The sequence below is a fragment of the Nelumbo nucifera genome, chromosome 3 (assembly GCF_055504915.1).
Source record: "Nelumbo nucifera cultivar China Antique chromosome 3, China Antique-T2T, whole genome shotgun sequence".
NCBI lineage: Eukaryota > Viridiplantae > Streptophyta > Magnoliopsida > Proteales > Nelumbonaceae > Nelumbo > Nelumbo nucifera.
The window spans coordinates 10,241,654-10,265,051 of NC_142651.1; the positions used below are offsets into that span (position 1 = coordinate 10,241,654).

Below are 23,398 nucleotides of genomic sequence, written 5' to 3' on the forward strand. Positions count from 1 at the left end.
TTTACTTTCTCTTTATTATTGATCTATGCATTGTTAGAGCTTATACGGTTATACCAAATGCCTCCTGATACTCGTTCTTTCAAGTGATTTTTGATACACAAAACAGAAACTTCACTTTACATATTGGTGCATGTTAGCCTTGTCATGATGTTATATTTTCTTTATATGCATGCAATCTTATTTAATGTTCTCCTGTAAGTGTGCTGATCTACTATATTTTTTATATGTAATAGTTGGGGGGATCCAATTTATGTGGATTAAAGTTATAAACAAGGCATTTTGGCCAAGTAGCTCTGGTACTTTGGGTGGAGTGGAATGACCCCTGGAGGAGAGTGGTGGTGTGCATTAACAGGGAGTGATTGGATTTTAATGGGATTCTAGGGTGCTTTACACAACAGTCAACACACATAGTATGTATTCAGAAGGTATCATGAGGTTCCACCATTTTTTTTTTTTTTTGTGGGGGGGATACATGATTTACATCTCGGGAGGATAAAGGTGTTGGGCAGGCAGGTTATGTGACTTGTGCCTGGTTCTGTACTGACTGAGCTCAACAAAGGTCACTTTAAGCCAATTCTTAGAAGGTTGGGGAGAGCAGGTGGTCTTGTTCTCTATTTCTATATTGGATAGGGAGCTGGATGAATATAAAAATATTTTTAGAAGGTTGGAATGTGCACAAATTGGACTGTCAAGCTCTGATGTTGGCTATTGGAAAGAATGCTCTGATAGGTGCTTTTCAGTAAATAATTTATGAGACCTTTATTGGAACTGGGAGGAACCATCCACCACCTAGGCGAATAGGCGACAAGGTGCCCCTGCTTGCTTATCTCGTCTTGGCGTCTTGAAAATTATGTTTATAGCAGCTAATTAATCTAATTACGTTGCTTGAGTTTGTTAACATTATTCATGTGATATATACTAATTATTTCATTGCAGGGATATGATTCGAGCTATACGTGCTTGTAAAACTGCAGCAGAAGAACGTGCTGTTGTTAGAAAGGAATGTGCTGCCATTCGTGCTGCATTCAGTGGAAATGATCAAGATTGTCGTCATCGCAACCTGGCAAAGCTCATGTTCATTCACATACTTGGTTACCCCACACATTTTGGTCGAATGGAGTGCTTAAAGTTGATAGCATCTGGTGGATTTCCAGAGAAGAGAATAGGGTATCTTGGCCTCATGTTGCTTCTTGATGAGAGACAAGAAGTTCTTATGCTGGTTACAAATTCTCTGAAGCAGTATCCTACAATGTAATTCACTGATTGCTCAATTATCTTTAATCAGAATGAGCATCTTTACAATGAATATTATAAGGGGAATAGAAATGTTTTGTAGTTTGCACTTTGCTGAGAATTCTTAACATGTATACAGAGACCTCAATCACTCAAATCAGTATATTGTGGGGCTTGCCCTTTGCGCTCTAGGTAATATTTGTTCAGCAGAAATGGCTCGTGATCTTGCACCTGAGGTGGAAAGGTTGCTTCAGTTTCGAGATCCAAACATTCGAAAAAAAGTAATTCTTTTTTTTTGGTGAAACATATTTCTTTTATGGTCAATAATATCATAGTTTTGGGAATGAATACTTGGACATCCAAGCCATTGACCTTCTGACACATGATGTTGTGGTAAAAAGTAAATGAAATTCATTACAATTAAGCCCAAGCTTGGATCCATTACCCTCGTCTACTCTTGAAATAGAGAAACTTTATTTGGATTGAAGATTGACAAGTCTTGATTTGTTTTTCTTTCTTTTTTTTTTTTTTTTTTCAGATGGGTGGTCGGCGGATCTTTGAAACTGTTTTTTCTTCCCGTGCATTCATGTTATTATTTTATAATTTTTATAGTTTTGCCATGTGTTTATATCCTTTTCTTCTATTTGTTCTATTGATTTAGCTTTATTTCCTTTGATAAATGTGGTTGATATATAGTTCATTGCTTGTTTACTGTAGGCAGCATTATGCTCTATAAGAATTATAAAGAAGGTCCCTGACCTGGCAGAGAATTTTATTAGCTCTGCTGCTGCGTTGCTTAAAGAAAAGCATCATGGAGTTTTAATCACTGGAGTTCAGTTATGTACAGATTTATGCAAAGTCAGTGCTGAGGCCCTTGAATACTTTAGAAAGGTATTTATTTACTATAGTTCATAGTTTCATACTATATGCTTCTTAACCGTTTACTCCAATGCAACAACTATTTCTATGTAATGACTGCTTGAATGAAAGTTTACTAAAAGTTTTCATCCTTCCCTTTTTTTAATAAAAGTTTTCTTTTCTCAAGAAAAAGACTGCTTTAAGGCCTAATTATGTTTCTTGGTTCTAGTTTGGTGGAATGGAATGAATGGTTAACCAGGAGGATTGGCATGGGCATAAGATTTTTTTTTTATGGATAACTGTAAGACTTTATTGAGATATTAAAAAAATGAAAATATATACAATATGGCAAGCTCCCCGTGGATAGGCTGGTTTACTCTCACCTAACCCAATTAATTGTTCCCTTACAATTGAGTCCATAACAATTGATCCTTATTTACCCTTTGTTTGGCCAAAGTGGGTAGACTATTTGTAGATCTAGGAACCTAGCAGAAAGTTGACTCTATCCCTTTCTAGGTGTCTTATCTCCCTCATGATGTGCTGGTGTTACCATCTTTCCTAGGCATAAGATTTTTTCTTGATAGTAAAATAAAACGCATTAAAAGAAAAAGCTGTATACAAGGGACATGCAGGCAAAAGGCCCCCAAAAGAGAAGAAACGAAATTAAATGCCAGAAAACAAAACCCTTAACTTGACATATAATACTTCCATCCTCAATGAAGTAGGGGGAACCAGAATAAACTAGAAAAACTTCATAGTGACCACTAGAACCCAACAGGCATCTCAAGTGCACCCTAGCCATCAATAACACCTGAAGAGTCACCACTGAAAATACTTTCCTCCAAAAATCAGATGAATAGCTAGTGCAACACCACTTCCATCACCTCCCACCCCTTCTCAATCAACTTTACACTCACTTACCATCTAACTATCAAGTAAAGAACAAACTTCAGCTAACAATAGGATGATCAAGTGATGGAGGAAGACCAAAAATACCACAAACCTCCATACCCTTAAAAGGACAAGCTCCCCATCTTTTAATGATTGCTTCTTTACTTATCTCCCTCACCTCTTCCCCTCATGCTTGTTGATGCACCTCTCACTATGGAATATGACTGCACCACATCCTTATTGGCTTCCTTTGGCCTCTATCCCCAATCATGCCCAACTCCTCCAAGTGGGTCTAACCAAGATCACTGCCTTCACTAAATACTTTACTAGTCCTATGCACTTCCACCACTTCTGCATAATCTTTGTTCTTTCTCTCCTCTTCCAATTGTTTAAATGTCACCTTGGCAAACTCTTGACCACCTAGAAAGAACAACCACATTGATTTCCCAAATTGAACCTCCCAATCAACCACCAGCTGTGAAGGATACTTCTTGTTAGGGGTGCTCACGGTTTGGTTAACAGAATCGTAGGATCTTTTTTGAAACCAAACTGGTACCACCAGTTTTTGAGAAACCACAAACTAAAACCGAACTGAAACCAATTGGTTAACTGGTTGATCAGTTTGGTTTTTGACCGGTTCGGTTCTTTGGTTTCTTGGTTTTTTATATTTACAATATATATTATAAGTAAATATATAAATATATAATATAAAATATAAATACTATATATATAATATTACAAATGATATATAATATATTATAAATAATATATAATATATTATAAATAATATATAATATATTATAAATATGTATATTTTATTATAAATACTACATATATATAATAATATAATTTATTATAAATATATTATATGTTATAAATAGATTATTATCATTAGATAAATTATAAACATAATATATATTTATATATAATGTATATAAGTTTATTTATAATATATAGATAGTATAGTATATTTATATATATTATCGATGTAGACCGGTATATTATAAATAGATTATTATCAATAGATAATTATGAACATAATATAAACTGGTATGTCAGGTTAACAACTGGTTTTTCTTTTAGGTTAACCGGAATCAAACTGGTACCACCGTTTTTTTTTTGAAAACACCGAATTTAACTGAATCAATTTGTTTGGTTAACTAGATTTTTCAGTTCGATTTCATTGATTTGGTTCAGTTTTCAATTTTTGTTGACCACTCCTACTTGTTAACCTTGTGTACTTCATCAATATTTCTGAACCTTCTCCATTGTCATTTAATGAAGCATTATTCAAGTGGATGTCTAGGTGCTCTATCCCAGATGTGGGAGAATGGTGTGGAGAGCAAAGTGTAGTGCAAGGAGTCGAGGGGTCCTCCTCAGTTGTTAGATGGAGAGATGAAGTAAAGATCGAAGCCAAGAATTTGCTGCTTGAAGAAGGTAAAAGTAAAGCACAAGTTACTCTAAAAATCGGAGAGCAAGGGAAAGCAATAGTGTTCTTGATTGGAGAAGCCACGCAATGGCTGAAAGGTTTTATTGATGGGGCACTTCTCCATTAAGAAAGAAGGATGGAGATGCTCCTTTGAGTTGTTAAGAAGAAGGTATCAAGCAAAATTAAAACGCAACCAAAAAGGTTGGTTTGTAATGGTGGTGGATTTTTTTTTTGGATACAACAAAAAACCAATGGTGTGTATTCCTGAAGGGAAACAGGGTTTGGGGTGGAAGATGATGGCACAACGACTTTAGGATTTCCTGGTGAAGAAAGAAATGGAAGCAATTAATAAATTGGACTCTGGGAATGAAGAAACAAGAGACAATTAGGTGGAGCCCCTTGTGGAATTGAATGAGATAGGTGAGAATGAAGAAGAGGAGGAAGTTGATAGAGAATGGGAGAAGTGTTGGGTTGTTAAGGCGACAAAGGAGGTAAAAGACTGGGAGATTATACCGGAAAAAATCAAAATTAAAATGGAAGTGTCCAATGGAGTATTTATTTTTCCTTTTGATGAAAGAAGAGCACAATTGGATACTGGGGATAGGGTGATTGATTCCTAAGCTATGGAGAATGTTTTGGAACTAATTTTGATTGAAAATTGGTCACCTTCATGTAATAGTAAAGATTTGGGTGATGGAGATTTTGAAATCATCCTTATTGGCCTGCCTTTCAACTTGTGGAAAACATCCTACTTTGAAAAGATTGCTAAATCTCTGGTGTGGTTCTACTGGAAGCTAAAGTGAAGTACCTTCAAGTGGCGAAACTGAAGATTGTGGGGTTGAGACCAGATCATATTTCAAGATTGATTGAAGTCTCTGTTGAGGGAGCTTGGTATTAGGTGTGGATAGCAATGGGACCTGAAGCGTTGTTGTGGAGGTCGTGGCGAGAAGTTGAAGATGATGCTGAACGGGCAAGTGGAGGTACATGTGCTAAAAGAGTGGGTGGTGAGAAAGCCATGTTAGGAGAGGCACATGGGGGAGGTGAATAGTTAGGTGAGAGGAGGAAGTTCGAGGGTTGCATGGGGAATGAAGACATTTTAAATTAATTTGACTTTATAAGATAGAAGGTGGGGTATTATTCCTATGTTGAAGACTTGAAGTAATAAGGAAGGGGGCTGCCATGAACTGATTTGGGATGTTGGTTGATCGATGGAGAATAAGGGCTCGGGAAAGTTGGGTGTCACCTTTGAGCCAGTTGGAAGGAGCCCGACCCATATTGGCAACTCACTAAAAAATTCGAATGAGTTGGCTAATAAGGTGAGATTATGTGGGTATTGAAGGGAGATTAAAGGAAAGTGGCTAATGGAAGGCTGAAACTGGGTAGCTGGTGAAGACTAGTTTGCCATGGATAACTAGACCAAAGGCATCACAAGTTAGCTCTGTCTAGTTGGTTAATGATCATCCTAACCCTATTCATTCAAGGTGTAGGGTGGAGGATATTGATTATGTAGATAATGGTTGGGAGTATGCACAGACGGAGGATGATGATGATGATTCAAAAAGTAAGGCTGAATCATCGGAATACAATGAAGGGGAGGAGTAAGTTTGTTAACATGGTGGAGGACAAAAAGAATGAAGAGGTGGGAAATGGGAAATCAAAGCCCAATCAAGAAGATACCAGAACCAAACTCCTATTTGAGGCAGGGTGTCCGACTGCCTGTAAGGGATTAGTTGAGGATTGCCAGAGACTAAACAAGGGAGACCCGGGAGTGGATAGACGACAAGGTCTTGGATAGTATTCACAATCTTAATTCAATGACTGGAGATTTCCTTGTGAAAACCCCACTAGGGTGATTGGTAAGTCACGGTTCAAAGTATTGACACGATACGCTCGATACTGTGCGTATCTTATCCTGTATTTGAGTGCCGATACACCTGTTTACAGGTGTTTTCAGGAACTCCTTTTTTATTAAATAATATATATATATATATATATATATATATATATATATATAAGTTAAAACTGAAATTTGAAAAAAAAAATAAAAGGCGCATCAGTTAAAGTACTGATACACCTTTCTCGATACACAGAGGTGTATTGCTACTTTGAACCATGTGGTGAGCTTCAAGTTCCTGAATAGGGAAAGTCAAATCACTTGTCTAGTGAAAATGCTTCCTCCCCTCACCAGAAACCAGGTACTCGTGTCAATTCGGTTTTTGATACTAACTGTTGCTCTGTGGCTGTAACTGTTCCAGGTTCTAGTGCAGCCCATATGCCACAAGCAGTAAGTAGGGAAGTGGAAGGTGGAGGTGATGATGGGAGAGTTGTAGAAAAGGAGGCTAGGGGTAGAAGATAAGAAGAATTTGGGAGATGATTGAGAATTTGAAGAGAAAGGAAGTGGAGAGCGGAAATTATTGCGAGGAGGGAGAGAGTGGGACAAAGTTTATAACTTTAGTATGAACTACAAGGGAAAATTTGAGGAGCTGGGAGCAAGAAAGGGTCATGCCCAGTTTGGAACTTGGTAGTATATGTTTGTAAAGAAAAAACAAACAAAATTGGTCATGCCCAGTTTCGAGTATTTACCAGTATCCTGCTGTGGTTGGTATTGATGCCTGAAACCTATAATCTGACTTGATTTTTCTCATTGGGATTTTTTATACCTTACCATGGTTTTGAGGGATCATACAATTATTGGACCTTGCTACATGGAACACCTTCCTTTGAACTTCCAATTTCTGCAATTTCTTTTAACTGAAAGCTGATCTTTGGGATGAGATTCTAGACTTGGATGCGCTTTTCAGCCTGTTTATGTAAAAGCAAATATTCAAGAAGTCAATGAAATACAAGATTGGTTTATGCAGCTTTCAACATTTAAAGTATTTGCTTAATTCGATGATAAAAAAATATATTGGCAATTTGGTTTATGTGCCCAAGTTACCCTTTTCTTTCCTTTTGTTATAAGGTAGTGATACGAAATTATTGTCTGATTGATTATAGCGGTGCACAGAGGGTTTGGTCAAAGTTCTAAAGGATGTTGTGAATAGTCCATATACACCAGAATATGATGTTGCTGGGATTACAGACCCTTTCCTCCATATTCATTTGCTTAGGCTGTTACGTGTGTTGGGACATGGAGATGCATATGCTAGTGACTGTATGAATGACATTCTTGCCCAGGTATGTTTCCATTGCTGTTATTTTTTTCCTGCTGTTAGGTTTTTCCTTTGCTAAATATTCAGAGGTATTGGTATATAACTCTTGGTGGTTCTATGCTAGAAGATCTGATTGCAATTTAAGTAGTATCATTTTCTTTATTAATTATTATAAAAGGTATTACAAGATGTTTTCTCCTGATCCTCTAATGAAAAACACTAAGGTATTGAACTTTCTTTATATATAGATGCCTTTTTTGTACCCAATTTTGACAAACTCATCTGCCATATACCCATGGGATGCATCCTGTTCAAACTGAAAATGATGCCGGAAATTTCTTAATGACATTAAAATAATGATCCAGCTTCAATGGGCCTTGCCTTAAAGCTTTCTATCACCTAATGGCGTTTTTTGATCATAAAAAATAATGTAGTTTCATAACATTGATATGACTAGAAGAATCCACACTAACCAAGAGAATGGGTTGTAGGGTAACAAAAGATTTGAAATTTGCTGTTTATACCTGATTAACAATATAATATTTTTATGTCTCTTCCCACACATGGTGTACCCCACATGCTTATGTTCTTTGTGACCCTTGTTCTTGTTATGGAATTTGACAAACTATTAGCAGCTCTTGAGATGTAAATCAGTCCTCAAATATTAGGTGTAAATTTGAAGATTAGAGGGAAAAAAAGGAAGAAGAGAAGTAAGAGCAGCAGTACAAGAGAAGAAGATGGCAAAAAGAGAAGGAAGAAGAAGAAGATTCGAATTATCTTCCCTTTCTCCTCTAATCCTTTTTTATTAAGAATTAATGTTAGAGTCATGACAAGTATGCCTTAAGTGGGCGGCCAACTAGGCAGTAACATAAAGAGATTAAACAAAAAGAAATAATAGGCCCATTAAGAGAGGCCCATTAGCCAACAAGAAAAGAAAAGATATTACAAGAGAAGATACTAGGACCCATTCGACCCAGTCTCCTTACACTCCCCCTCAAGCTGAGCATAGATGTCAATCATGCCCAGCTTGCTTATATAGTGTGTCATTTTCCCTCTTGGAACTCCCTTGGTCAAGAATATCAGCCAATTGTTCGTCTGATGTGATGAATGGCAAACAAACTTCTCCTGAGAAACTCTTTCCCTTATAAAATGTCTATCAACCTCAATGTGCTTAGTTCTGTCATGTTGAACAGGATTATGTGCAATGTTGATAGCTTCTTGGTTGTCACAGTAGAGCATCATTGGATTCTCGTAGTCAACCCCCAATTCTTCTAAAAGGGATCGTAGCCACAATAATTTTGACACACCATGTGCCATTGCCCTGTATTCTGCTTCAGCTGAGGATCTAGCAACTACAAACTGTTTCTTACTCCTCCATGACACAATGTTCCCAGCGACTAGAGCACAATAACCTGAGGTGGATCTCCTATCATCAATACATCCTGCCCAATCAGCATTAGTAAAAGCTTCCAGCTTCATGTGTCCATGTTTGGCAAATAGAATACCTTTCCCTGGAGTACCTTTCAAGTAACACAGATCCCTTTTTGCAGCAGCTAAATGAGTATCTCTGGGAGAATGCATAAATTGACTAATAACACTTACTACATAGGAAATATCTGGCCAAGTCATGCAAAGATATAACAACTTCCCAAGCAGTCTATGAAACACCCCCTTATCAGATAAAAGCTCACCATCTGTAGCAGAAAGCTTATGATTGGGATCAATAGAAGTGGAGATTGGTTTAGCTCCAAGTTTACCAGTCTCAGCAAGGAGGTCAAGGACATATTTACGCTGAGAAATGAAGATACCATCCTTAGATCTAGAAACTTCAATGCCCAAAAAATACCGAAGATCTCCCAAATCCTTGATCTCAAATTCAGAGTTGAGAAATATTTTTAGTTTACTGACCTCTTGAGTGTCATTACCCGTGACCACAATATCATCAACATAAACTATCAAGAAGGTCACCAGAGAGCCATTTCTCTTCAAGAACAAGGTATGATCAGATTGAGTTTGTGTGTAACAAAGGAGACAAGAGCAGCCCTGAACCTCTCAAACCAAGCCCGAGGAGACTGTTTGAGACCATAAATAGATTTCTGCAGTTTACACACCTTGCCTTGCATTTCCTTCCCATACACCCCTGGAGGCAAAGACATATGGACCTCTTCATGTAGGTCTCCATTCAAGAAGGCATTTTTAACATCAAACTGGTGTAGGGGCCAATCAAAAGTAGCCCGAGGAGACTGTTTGATCACCAATATGGTTTCTTTAATTTCTTGTAGACGAGAAGACAAACTTCAACTCGCTTGCAAAAATTATTTATGACAATAAGTTGGTAGGGCTTATGTATGTAGATTGGAAACGGAACCTAGATATTTTCCTTGTGGCAGAGAAAATTTTCTATGTTTTTAAGGATGATGAAACCCGCTTTCCTGAGGCCTGATTCCTCGGAAGCTAATAAAGCAAAGTATGGGAAGTGGCATGATGCAGGTGAGATGATTAGATGCTATTATCTTGGCTAGGGGTACAATAAGAGATGTGGATTACGTGCTCCATATGCTGGGTAGTTGAAAGTGGTTCTATGGCTTTGGGGATGTCTAATAAGAGATCTACACTCTTAGACAAAGAGCATAGTGTTTCTGTCAAGAAGTTGAGTTGATTTAGGACACTTGCCAAGAATCCTAGTTAGACTAGAACTCTAGTGGAAGAATCCTATTGAGATTAAGCTTTTATATAAGTTCTAGAGTAACATTGGGATGAGTATTAAAAGAATTCTGGTTGAACTAGGACTCATAGTGAGGAATCCTAGTTGCCCTAGGACTCTTGTATATTCTGCCTCTAGATGACTCTGGAATGAATATGAGAAGAGTCCTTGTGGCATTGGAACTTTAGGAGAGTTTCCTAGGGCTTGTCTTGAAGTGTCTTAGTTAACCCGGGACTCTTAGTTTCACCCGGGTGGCCTTTGGTATTTATCTTTTAAAGAGTTTTGAAGCAAGTTAAGTTAAATATTATATATAAATATTTATTATTAAAAATGTTTTCAAAATTAATTTCTAGGAATAGGTTTATTGCAATAAGAAACAACATGCCTGTTCCATCCGTAAAAGAATTCATAAGATTTCAGTCTATCAATAACCCTAGTGTTCTAAATCTAAGCTATCACATGATCTACTTTACCACTTGTTGAGATGGACTGCATTTGTTCTGGAACTACTTTAAATTCCTTTCTTGCCATATGTAATAAAAAAAGCGTTGAAGTTGAAGCTTTTCCGATGTTTCCTATTGCATCTGCTTCCACTATATGATATATTCATTGTTCCAGTGGCTAACCATTCTTTCTTACCCCAAATAATGGGAGTTTAAAGTGGGTGGAAAAAAAAACAAGTGATTGAACTATGTCTTGGGATGCAACCAGGAAGACCATACTGCACCGAAAAAGCATAGGCAATTGGCTTGAGGCTTACAAGTGGCTTCTAGATAATCCCGTTTTTATATTGGCAGAGACAAATTTCAAAGCAGTCCATACATTGAAATGCATTCAGGAACCAGACTACATTGCAGCAACAAATCTTTATACATTGGCTAGCCAAGAGCCTTCTGAATGCTAGTAGTTAGTATCATATTCACCTTAAAGATGGATATTTTGATGTATGTCAAAATGATCAAGAAGACTTGAGGAGGTTGCTATGAGTGATGCTAAATGATATAGCTAACCTTGCCATTTAGGTAGGCATTAAATCAAACTGCAAGCATCAGCTGGATCTGTCAAGCAGAAATTCTGAGGGCATTCCACCTGTTATTTCGGGCCTTTTCTCCATTACATAGTTAAGTGCATTGCTTAACTCTTGGAAGTCCATTACATGTTTAGTGGCGGCTGTTAGCAAATATGTTGCAGAATGGCTCTTGGTATCACCAGAATTTAGGCAAGTTAACAAAGAGAACCTTGGGGAAGTTTTGGGATTCCAAATTTGTAGTCTGGATAATTTATTTTGACATGTAATTGGGCTGATTGTGATGTTTTAGTTTGTTTGCAGGTGTTGCCTTAACACTTGACTGGGTTGTATAAATTTTTTCTTTTCTAATGAAAATTTATTTTTACTAAAAAAAAAAACTTCTTGGAAGTTCTTTGGACTCAAGATTTTCCTTCCATGCGCAAGAAACTTGGGATGAACATACATCAAGAGCTACCCTACAATTTTTATACATATATGTACAATTAGTCAGTTATACATTTGGTTCTTAAGATTTTCCTTTCTAGTTTTCATTGTTGTATTGGATTTTCTCATAGGTTGCGACAAAGACCGAGCCAAACAAAAATGCAGGGAATGCTATTCTTTATGCATGTGTTGAAACTATCATGAGCATTGAAGTCAATAGTGGCTTACGTGTACTTGCCATTAATATTTTGGGAAGATTCTTGTTGAACCGTGACAACAACATCAGGTTTTCTTTTGCTGCTGCTCATCCTAAATGTATTTGTGGTCTTATGGTCAATTTGTCTCCTTCATTTTCATTGTTGTATCTTTGCTGATCTATATTTTCAACTTACCATTTCTGGGATTAATTTTACCTGGACACCTTGACAATAAAGGGTCTATGCTAACACTTGGACCTTGACATAATGCTTCTTATAACAATAAAGGGTGTTTGACAACATTTGTTTTTTGGTAATAAATAAAAAAGAAAATTTTATTGATAAAAAGAAGAGTACATCAATCAGGGTGATGAGGAATCACCACAACTTAGACTCTAAACAACTTAAAAAGAGAAATACAAACAAGAGGAGAGAGAAGTACAAAATTAAAATGCTTGGGATCCTTTCAATGTAGACCAAATGAGCAAAAATGACTCCAGGAACCTTTCAATCACTACAATAGTTCTGAAGCAGCACAAAGACATCCCCAAAAAAGCTTTGAACTAGAAAAACCGAAGTGCAGATGAAGCACAAACTCCTATACAGATACGCACCAGCAACACCTTCCTCAGGAGCAAAAACCGAGAAAATTCCCACCCCAGACATATCAGGGCCTTTCAACACTCATCGAGTATTGTAGCTCTAGCTTCCGGAATGCTCTTCTGGTGTATTCTTCCCCTCCTAAAACCAATAAGCCCAATTTTTTACCCACTTGAAGACCAGGCTACCTTTTCCACATCCACCTTTTGCTTGATTTCTTGAACTCTATCTAATTCCACTCCTTCCTCTTCCTCTTCACTTTCACCAACTTCTTCTGAATCATCCTCTTCTCTCGACAACACCCCTTCTTTTGCCAACTCCTCTTCGGTGACCTTTGATGGTTTACCACCCTTGTTACCACTGGAAAACAGTTTGAAATATTCTCAGCAATACTCACAGATCAAACAAGTTTTTTTTTTTTTTCCTTTCAATTATTTCCTTCTATACAGTCTCTTAAATTTGCTACTTGGGCTTACTCCTATGAGTCCATCTTTCAGCCTGGAAAATACCTTGGTACTGTGAAGTGTTGTTGTTCGTTGTCTTTTTTGGGTTTATTGATGATTTTGAAGAGGAGGAATGCTGTTTCAATAACCCAAGTTTCCTTGGTCCCTGCGTCTTCCTTTTTTGAGGAAAAGGTAAAGTAATATATTAGACAAAAAGCAAGAGCCAAATCTGCACAAGGAGCTGTGCAGTGCCCAATCAAAATCTGTACATCAACTAAAAGATACTCAGTATGCATAGATACAAAAAGAGCTCCAGCATTACAAAAGGAGCTATAAGGTCTATTGCTGAACAGATTATGAGACCCTACCCATGAATACATCCTACCCCAAAAACCTTTACATAAATTATCCTCTGAAACATACACATTTTCAAACATTCTTTTGTTTCTTTCTTTCCATATTTTCTAGATGACTAAAGCTGGACCTGATCTCCAAATTACCTTGCCTTCTTTTGAGAACCCCTTCAGATGCCAACTCTGAAGTACTGCTAACACATTTTCTGGGAAAAAAAAAACTGAGCTTCAAACAGCCCCAAAAACTTTGTCCAGAGGAGGCAAGCAACTCTGCAATGAATTAGTAAATGTTCTAAGTCCTCAGATGCTTCCCAACACATAATGCACTTGCTAGGCAACACACTCATCCCTCTTCTGGCCAAAACCTCCGCTGTCAAACATTTTACCTGACACTGCCAACCATGATAAAAAGCAGCTTTTGGAGGGGCTGCGGATTTCCATACAACAGTTTTTGGGAAATCCACCACCTCCACCTCCGTGAGTTTATTATAGAAGGATCTCACTGTGAAAAGTTCTTTATCCCACTTCCAAGTTCTCCTATCTCTGCCTGTGGATTCAGAGCTTATACCAGGTAGCTGCTGCATCAACTCCATCCACTGCCATACCTCCCAATCATTTAAATTCCTTCTGAACACTGGACACCAAACTGCAGTATTTCCTACCGGAGCAAAAGCCTCTGCAACCATGCAATCTTTGTTTTGAGCAATCTCATAAAGGTTGGGAAAGCTCTGATAAAGAGGCTGATCCCCACACCAAATATCTGTCCAGAATTTGATTCTTGTGCTGTCTTCCACCATGTATCTGATTCCTTTTCTGAATTCCTCCTACGCCTTTTGAATTCCTCTCCATACAGCACACCCATAAGACATTCTTGTCTCCGCTGGTCCCTGCGTCTTCCTACCAAGATCTCTACCTAATTTCTAAGACCTGGCTTTTATCTTTAGTTATCCTCCCTTCCTCTAGGTTCTGCCCCTTCTGATTAGATAGCAAAGGTGTACTCAATAATAGATCTGTTAGAATAATTAGTATTTTGTACAGTATGTGCCACGCAGGCAGTAATGTCTTTTTGCCTTTTTATTATTATCGCCCTATATATACCTGCTAATCTTCCCATCTCCAACTCAGGAGTCAAGGCTGAGAGTTGGTCCTTGTCCACAGTCAAAACAGGTGCATCCCCCACCTCCTTTAGACGAGTACTTTTAGTCTCTTTCCCCTCACTGAACTCAGACAACAGAAAAGGGTGTTGGAAGGGTTAGGACCTATTGTATGGATGGCAGAACCATATTAGATGGCTGGGCGAAATTTCAAAAATTTCCTAATCCTTCTGGGAATCGAATTCCCTATGTTTTGAAAAACTACATTTTTCAGGACTGGTCTTGCACTGAACCGGACTAGATTTGAAACCAAACAAGGAGGGAGATGTATACCTAATATGGATACCACAAACGTAGATCCCAAGGTGGAAGTTCACTCCCAAATCAGTCCTAAAACCAGCCTTCACTGAAGATGGCGCAGTGTATTTCTGAAGCCGGTTCAGTAACACAGTTTTTTGCAAAACTAAGATCCAACTGCTTGAATCGAATTGAGGATGATGAGCCTGATATTCCCTGAATTTTTCTTGCAAAAATCAGAGGAAAAACTGATCTATATCAGTCCCATATGGCTGATGTCAAACTAGGAAAAAATTGGGAGACAAAAGAGTGCAGAGAGAACTAGAAACTACAAAAAAATATGAAGCTGTCTTGGACTAGTCCGCCCCCTCCTCTTTTATAATCTCTTATGGAGCTATCTCCTAATCTAATTAGGAGATAATCCAGATCTGGACTTTAATTAGAGATATACAGATATACCTTATCTTTTTATAAGATTAGGTGCTCTATACCCAAATCCAAACCTAGATTCGCCCCATGGCACAGTGCCAGCTTAATTAATCATATTAATTATGGACCTTAAGCCCATCAGCTATAAGGCTCACGACCCAAGGGTGTTGTAAGCCAACTTAGGCTTGATTTATATTGCGTGGGACCCCATAATGACCTCACACACATGGGTTCGGCCCAACCTCTGTGAAAAGGCTTGGTGAACCCCTGAGCACATCACAATGGGCTCAATATGGGCCCAACATTTATACTTAAAGATCCTTGAATTCAACCATTCTATGAAGATCAAGATATAATGGACTTAAGTAAGATAAAGACTATCAGGTAATCGGCCTTGTAATGGTCTCTTACACTTAACCTCTCAGCCCATAATGATCAAACATTGCTCGACAGGGAAGAACCTCTCCCCTAGCTGCAAGGTGCAGTGCCACACTCTCTACTCAGATGGATCCCGGGAATTAAAACCTCTTGCAAACATTTTTCATAATACATATATATCATATAAATATATTTTGCAAAATCAAATCTCAAACACAGTTGAAATCCACTACCCCAACATACCCAGGTTTTGCTCATTGATGGATCTCATTGATTGGCATATCAAAGACAACCCAATCCAACACCTAGTGTAGTACCATAATCAAGTCTAGGGGTTATGTGCAATTTTCCAGTTTTGTCCATCAATCTCCAAGGTCCAGGGCATAATTGAAAAATGGTCCGGGTTCAGTGTTTCATCCAAACACACATTGCATGTGCTTCGGGTCTAACCCTAGCAGCTAAGACAAGCTGCCCTAACTTCTTTGGCAGCACATCAGCATCAGCCTTGGCAGGATAACTCCCCAAGTCTATCCAACGGCTGAGAACATTTTAAACTAACACGAGTCTCATATGTGTCCAGTTTAAGGGGTAATTACACAGAAACGTACCAATATCAACATGAAACAATAATGTACTTTTTATTCATTTACAATAAATGTATCTGTACGTACATCAATCTGATTGGAGCTAAGGACATACATTGTCTAACAAAGGGTCGACATAGTCTACCTTCATCGTCGTTTGAAAGTATTCCAAGGCACTGTGGCTGAAGTAGATATCATCAAGCAACTCTTTCTCTACACCTAAATGCAGATTTGAATCTTTCTCATACCTGTTTGGGCAAGACGACATTGTTGCAACACTCAAAACTCTGCAGGCCCTAGACCCTTCATTAATTTGCTCCAAAGTTGATTGAGCATAGTAATTTTCTTGAGTTGTACCTTGCGATTTCTTTGAAGAATCCCCCCTTGCATACACGTATTTTGTCATGAAGCATTTAAAAGCACCCCTGCCATAAACATTGATCATCTTCCCTAGAAGTTGTATTGTCTCTCCATTGACACCTTCTAAACGTTGTACTCTTTTGTCCTAAGCTAGATTACCTTTATTTAGAAATGAGGAAAGGCTGGACTTCTGTTGGGTTGAAACACCTACTGGACCAGCTTGCTTGGTCCAGTTTGTTTCTTAACATTTAGGCCGACCCCACTTGAGCCGGGGTTTGAAAATTTATTTTCTTTTTGGGCCAGGGGTTTGTAACTTTTCAAATTTACCTCACAGAACCCCTGCCCTTTCATCTTCTATGAATCCCTGTTTCTGCATCTCTCCCAAAGCCTCTTAAAACACCAATAGGCTCTTTAGATTCCCTTCTTTGATGGCTTCCTTGGTCGCCTTCTGATCCTTCCACTGAAACAGTGGATCTCGCTAGCAACCACAATCCGAGGTTTGAAAACTTCCTCAAGAAAAAACAGATCCAGAGATGTTGGGATCAAGCTAACATCTTCCGTTTCAACAAGAATTCTTGCATATTGTATATTTTCTCATCTTCTATTTCTTAAGTCAAATCTTTTGAAACTTCCCAGTTCCCGTTTGCATTTCCTATTGCCCTAAAAGCCTTTGTACACCAGGCATGCATTGGTATCCCATATACATTTTCCAAACGAACTTCATTTTCTCTACTTTCGATCCAAACCTGGGCGACCATCAACTAAAAAAATTTCAGGATTCCTCTTTATTCCAAACCATTCTCTTGCTAGGGCTTCCTCCATGTCTTTTTCCCATCTAAAACTGGAGTTATTAGACAAGAATAAGGATGCCCCCATCCTTCGACAACATGGTTGATTGTGTTTTCGAAAACAAAAACAACTGCCTTGTTAGCAAAAACAATATAATTTGGTTGATGTCACAGTTGTTTTTGTTTTCCAAAAATACAAAAGACCAACTATGTTGTTGAACACCTCCTTAATGATGCTTTGATCCAAAGCTTGATCAAAAGTTCTTTGTACGTACTACGTAGCACTTGCAAGCAACATATCATGAAAAGGGTGTCTGCATTTGGATTTTCTTTTTTATTGTATTTTCAATAGTTTATGTGCTTAAATATTATATATTGCCATGATGTGTGCCATAGTTTTTTGAGGCTAATGTGCAAGACTCCCATGGACACTGAAATACTTGGTATACTAAAGTAGATGCTTGGGTGTGTGTCAGTTTCTAGAAGTTCCTTTTGCAGTATAGTGGCTTCTCTGCATGTTTAATGCTGAAGGATCTTCGTTTCCTTTAACATGTATGACATCTGCCTTGACCTTCTAGCTTCCAAGGGTACTCTTTTTTTTGTGATTTTTCTTTGATGAGATATACAAGAATTTGTTGGAAATTCTTCAACCTTTGCCTTTTGCCAACCCTCGATGTGGTTGCTTATGTCAACACTCTTGGCTGAATAGAGAAAAGAACAAGAATAATCTTAGAGGTGTCAAGAATAATCGACCCCCACCTCAAAGAGTCTCTTATATATTAAAAGATATGTACAATTGCAAGTAAGGGTGTCAATGGACCGATTTTGGATTGCACCCCGTCTAGTCCAAAATCAATTTGGACGGATTGGATGGACCAATAAGATATATTGGATTGGACCAATCCGGTCCAAAATATTTATTAGATTGGATTGGACCTAGTCCGTCCGTGACAAATTTATATTGGATTGGGTTGGATTAGGCCAATATCCGGTCCATTGATATAAGATAAGAATATATGTGTCAATGGACCAGGTTTCAATTGAAATCAATCTAAATCAAAATGAATTTGAACAGATTGGACGGTCTAGACATTGAATTGGACCGGTCCAAAACATTCATTGGATTGGACCTGGTCCATTTATAATGGACTCACATTGGACTGGATTGGATTGGACCAAATCCAGTCTAATTGACACCCCTAGTTACAAGAATGCCCATATAGGGCTAAAAGAGAAAAGAAGAATAAGATGTATAAGTAATATACAACAGGGACTATACTAATAAGATACATCAAGTTACAGAGTCTCCACACCTGATGCCTAGACATAAGCATCAGTTTGTCTATAAGAAAGAGATATCGAACTCTAGTCATAGCTTTGGTGAAGATATCAGCAATCTGCATGTTCAAGGCTACATGGGGAAGTGATATAGACCTAGTAGTGAAAAGATCTCGGATAAAGTGATAGTCCACCTTGATGTGCTTGGTCCTCTCATGGAAGATAGAGTTAGATGCAATTTTGATAGCACTCATATTGTCTGCATAGAGAGGAATAGGAGTAGGAAGCTGAATGCCAAAATCCATAAAGATAGATCATAAACAAACAATCTCACTGCAAACCGAAGACATGTCTCTATACTCTGCTTCAGTGGAAGACTTGGACACTATTTGTTGTTTCTTACACTTTCAAGAGATGAGTGAATCACCCGTAAAAACACACCACCCAAAATTGGACCTACGAGTGTATGGACAACCAGCCCAATCTGCATTAGCATATGCTCTCAACTGAATAGGAGAGGAGGAGGAGAAGAAAAGTCCCTGAGAAGTTTTGCTTCTAACATATCGAATGATGCGATGAACAATAGTCATATGAGGCTAACGAGGAGCATAAACAAATTGAGTAACAACCTGAACAACATGAGAAATATCAGGCCGAGTCATAGTGAGATAAATGAGGGACCCCACAAGCTAGCGATACAAGGCAGCATTGGGAAGTAATGGACCTTCAGATTTAGATAGCTTAAGATTTAGCTCCATAGGTGTATTAACATGCTTTCGTCATTAAGACCAACAAGTTTAACAAGGTCAGAGGCATATTTCTGTTGACAAACAAAATACCCTCGATCACTACGATGTACTTCCAGTCCCAGGAAATAGGTGAGAGGGCCCAAGTCCTTCATGTGAAAGGAATTATAAAGTAATAGTTTCAATTCACGAGTGCCATCAGCATCATTCCCAGTCAACAACATGTCATCAACATACAGTAGGAGAATGGTAATTCCCAAAGGCCATCACTTAACAAAGAGAGAGTGATCAGAAGAACTCTGGCTATATCCAGCAGCAACTACAACATCGCGAAAGCGTTTAAACCATGCCCGGGGAGCTTGTTTTAGACCATATAGAGATTTTTTGAGGCGACATTCTAAAGAAAGGCATTCTTTACATCAAACTGGCATATGGTCCAAGATTGAGCGGCAGAAATTGCTAAAAGAACACGAACTGTGGTGATCTTTGCAACAAGAGCAAAGGTTTCTTCATAGTCGATACCATACTCCTGACTATATCCCTGGGCAACTAAATGTGCCTTGTATTGATCAAGAGATCCATAAGATTTCAGCTTGATGTTGTAAGCCCAACAACCCCCAACATTGGATGCACCTGGAGGAGTAGACACAAGGTCCCAACTGTCATTCTCATGTAAAGCATGAATCTCTGCATCCATGGCTTCCTTCTAATGAGGGCTACTATTAGCTTCCTGGTAGGAGCGAGGAATACCTGTGGAGGATAGGACAGCAGACAAAGAGCTATGGTTTAAAGGAAAACCATAGCGGTCAGGAGGTCTAGATATATGAGTAGAACGATGAAGAGGAACAAAAGTATGAAGAGTGTCTAAAGTAGAGGTATCACTTACAGGAGCAGTGGTAAGATGATGATCTGAATCGGGAGGAAGGAGAGTCGCAGGCGCAGGGGCTGGAGCACGTAACCACTTGCGAGAGAAGGCGAGAAGGTCCTTCTCAGCAGAAGGAGGTGGAGCATCCTGTGAATCAAAGTTTGGCAAAACAGAAACAGACGGTGTAGGCAGTCTAGCAATTCTAGCAAAAAAAGGAAATGTGCTCAAGGAAAACAACATTGCGTGATATGCGAATGCGACGAATAGAGGGATCATAACAAAGAAATCCTTTGTGGTCAGAACTGTAACCCACAAAGGCACACATGATAGTCTGTGCAGAAATACTATATCTCTGGACCCCATAGAAAATTGCAAAATGACAAAAATACCCCTATTGTCCAAAAAAATAGAAATACGTAAAATTTCATAAAATTCCAATTTTGACTCTTTAGCTCATGCATCATTGTCCCCTAGTTCAAAAAAAACTCGTCCTCGAGTTTCGAAGAACTTGAGGATGAAATGTTGATGTGCCCTAATTACAAAAGGAGTAGGGCTTCCCATAGCTACATGCTTGGACTGTAGAGTAGAGGCCACACATAGAACTGAAGAGTCATTTTCTGTATTTCTATATTTTTAGACAGTAGGGGTGTTTTTGTCTTTTCCTTCTTGACAGTCTCAAATGCCTTTGTTTCTGCCTTGGTCCAATTAAATTCACCTTTTTTTCATTGCATCTATAATTGGAGCCATGATAGTGCTAAACCCCTTAATAAGTCTTCTATAAAAAGTTGCTAGGCTATGGAAGTTTCTAACTTCTTGAAGATTGGTAGGTAGGGGCCAATCTAAGATAGACTTTACTTTCTCGGGATCAACATTTTTGCCTTCAGTAGAAACAACAACCCCCAAAAATATAACTTTGGATGACATGAAAGAGCATTTCTTTAAGTTGATGTAGAGTTTTTCTTGGCGTAAAACTCTCATCACTTGACGTAGATGATCAATATGCTCTTTTGGACTATGGCTATATGTAAGAATATCATCAAAATAAACAACTAGGAAATGACCAATGAAGGATAGAAGTACCTGGGTCATCATCCTCATGAAAGTACTAGGGGCATTGGTTAGTCCAAATGGCATAACGAACCACTCGTATAAGCCATCTTTCGTCTTAAATGCTGTCTTCCACTCATCACCAGGCCTAATCCGTATTTGATGATAGCCACTCCTTAGATCGATCTTAGAAAAAAATGGTCGCTCCAGTCATCATATCAAGCATGTCATCAAACCTAGGAATTGGGAACCTATTCTTGATGGTGTGAAAATTTGAGAGAAAAAATGAATTGATTGTATTGTCTTGGAAGGAGCATATACACAACTTTATATAGAATTACAGAGCTAACTTACAGGGTGATAAAATAGGAAACTAACTTTTCCTAAAAAACTAATTTCTATATCAGTGGGATTCTCCAATTAATATCCCATGATTCTAGGATATCCCATGATTCTAGGAAATTAAGTTTCCTAAACTGATGGACCTAAAATTATGGAGGATCAATCAGAGAGTCAATCTTCTACTTTCCAATACTCCCCCTCAAGCTGGTGAATATGCATCTTTCATTCCCAGCTTGGAGATAAGTCCTTGGAATGCCACACTGCAAAGCCCTTTTGTCAGCACATCTGCCAGTTGACCATTCGTTGAGACGTATGGAGTGCAAATTAATCCGCTATCCAGCTTTTCCTTTATGAAATGCCTATCTATCTCAATGTGCTTTGTCCTGTCATGTTGGACGGGATTGTGAGCAATGTTAATAGCTGACTTGTTGTCACAGAATAATCTCATTGGACCTTCTCATCTGATCTTTAGGTCTTCCAAAATTATCTTAAGCCATAATAATTCACATACTCCCTGAGCCATTGCCCTGAATTCTGTCTCCGCACTTGATCTAACTACCACATTCTGCTTCTTACTCCTCCATGTCACAAGATTTCCTCCAAGGAACGTACAGTAACCTGTAGTGGACCGCCTATCCATGGGAGAGCCTGCATAATCTGCATCGGTGTATGCCTCTAGGGTTAATCCAGTATTTCTTTTAAACAAGATTCCTTTGCTAGGATTAGCCTTTAGGTAATGTAGTATCCTATAGACCGCCTGTAGGTGAACCTCTTTCGGGTTGCGCATAAACTGGCTAGCCACGCTCACGGCATATGCTATGTTTGGCCTTGTGTGGGCAAGATATATAAGTTTTCCTACTAATCTTTGGTACATTTCCCTATTCACGGCTGGATCTTCATTTGCTTCTCCCAATTTGTGATTTGGCTCAATCGGTGTGGAGGATGGTTTGCATGCTAACTTTCCTGTCTCTCTTAAAAGATCTGTTACATATTTCTGTTGTGAGATAAAGATGCCTTCTCTGGAATGAACTACTTCAATCCCTAGAAAATACTTCAATCTCCCAAGTTCTTTTATTTTGAATTCTTTGACTAGGCATCTTCTCAAGGCTTCCTTCTCCTTTTCATCATTTCCTGTCACAATTATGTCATCGACATATACCAGAAGAGCCGTGACTCCCCCTGCATCTGAATGCTTTATAAAGAGTGTATGATCTCCCTAACTTTGTTTGTATCCGATGGCAAGCATAACTTTAGTAAATCTTCCAAACCACGCCCTAGGTGATTGTTTGAGACCATATAGTGCTTTCTTCAACCTGCAAACTTTATTTCCTTTTAGATTTCCTTTGAAGCCCGGAGGAATATCCATGTATATCTCCTCCTCTAAATTACCATGAAGAAAAGCATTCTTTACATCAAATTGCTCCAAGTACCAGTCGAAGTTAGCTGCTAGTGACAACAAAATTCTTACCGTATTCATCTTAGCCACTGGAGCGAATGTCTCCTGATAGTCAACACCATAGGTTTGTGTATATCCCTTTGCCACGAGTCTTGCCTTGTATCTTTCTAGAGAGCCGTCTGACTTGTACTTTACTGTGAAAACCCACTTGCAGCCCATGGGTTTCTTTCCTGGTGGTAGGTCAACAATTTCCTATGTTTGATTCTTATCTAGAGCCTGCATCTCTTCTCTCATAGCATCTTTCCATTTCTCATCAGATAATGCCTCAGATAAAGTATTAGGAATATGAATGGTATTTAGACTAACTAGGAAACTCCTATGTGATGGTGAGAATTTTTTAAAGGACACAAAATTTGCTAAGGGATATAAGGGATGTTTAGTGCATTCTCTTGTGCCTTTCCTAAGGGCAATAGGAAGATCT

The 23,398-nt window shown here is 38.5% G+C and overlaps 1 protein-coding gene across 8 annotated transcripts in view; it reads left to right on the plus strand.

Moving 5' to 3' along the window:
• Nucleotides 1-23,398, plus strand: part of LOC104602733 (AP-1 complex subunit gamma-2-like) — a 177,320-nt gene that overhangs the window by 1,502 nt on the left and 152,420 nt on the right. For 5 of the 8 annotated variants that reach the window (XR_016083803.1, XM_088900252.1, XM_088900254.1 and 2 more), the window contains exons 2-6: nt 937-1,251; nt 1,373-1,514; nt 1,951-2,124; nt 7,409-7,588; nt 11,852-12,006. Coding sequence is in view for 7 of the 8 variants with exons in the window: in XM_088900252.1 (XP_088756378.1) it covers nt 937-1,251; nt 1,373-1,514; nt 1,951-2,124; nt 7,409-7,588; nt 11,852-12,006 (966 nt within the window). In the remaining variant the exon portion in view is untranslated. Of the gene's footprint in view, nt 1-439; nt 810-936; nt 1,252-1,372; nt 1,515-1,950; nt 2,125-7,408; nt 7,589-11,851; nt 12,007-23,398 lie in introns of those variants that run through there. The other 3 variants (XM_088900251.1, XM_088900250.1, XM_088900255.1) reach the window with 3 other exon arrangements.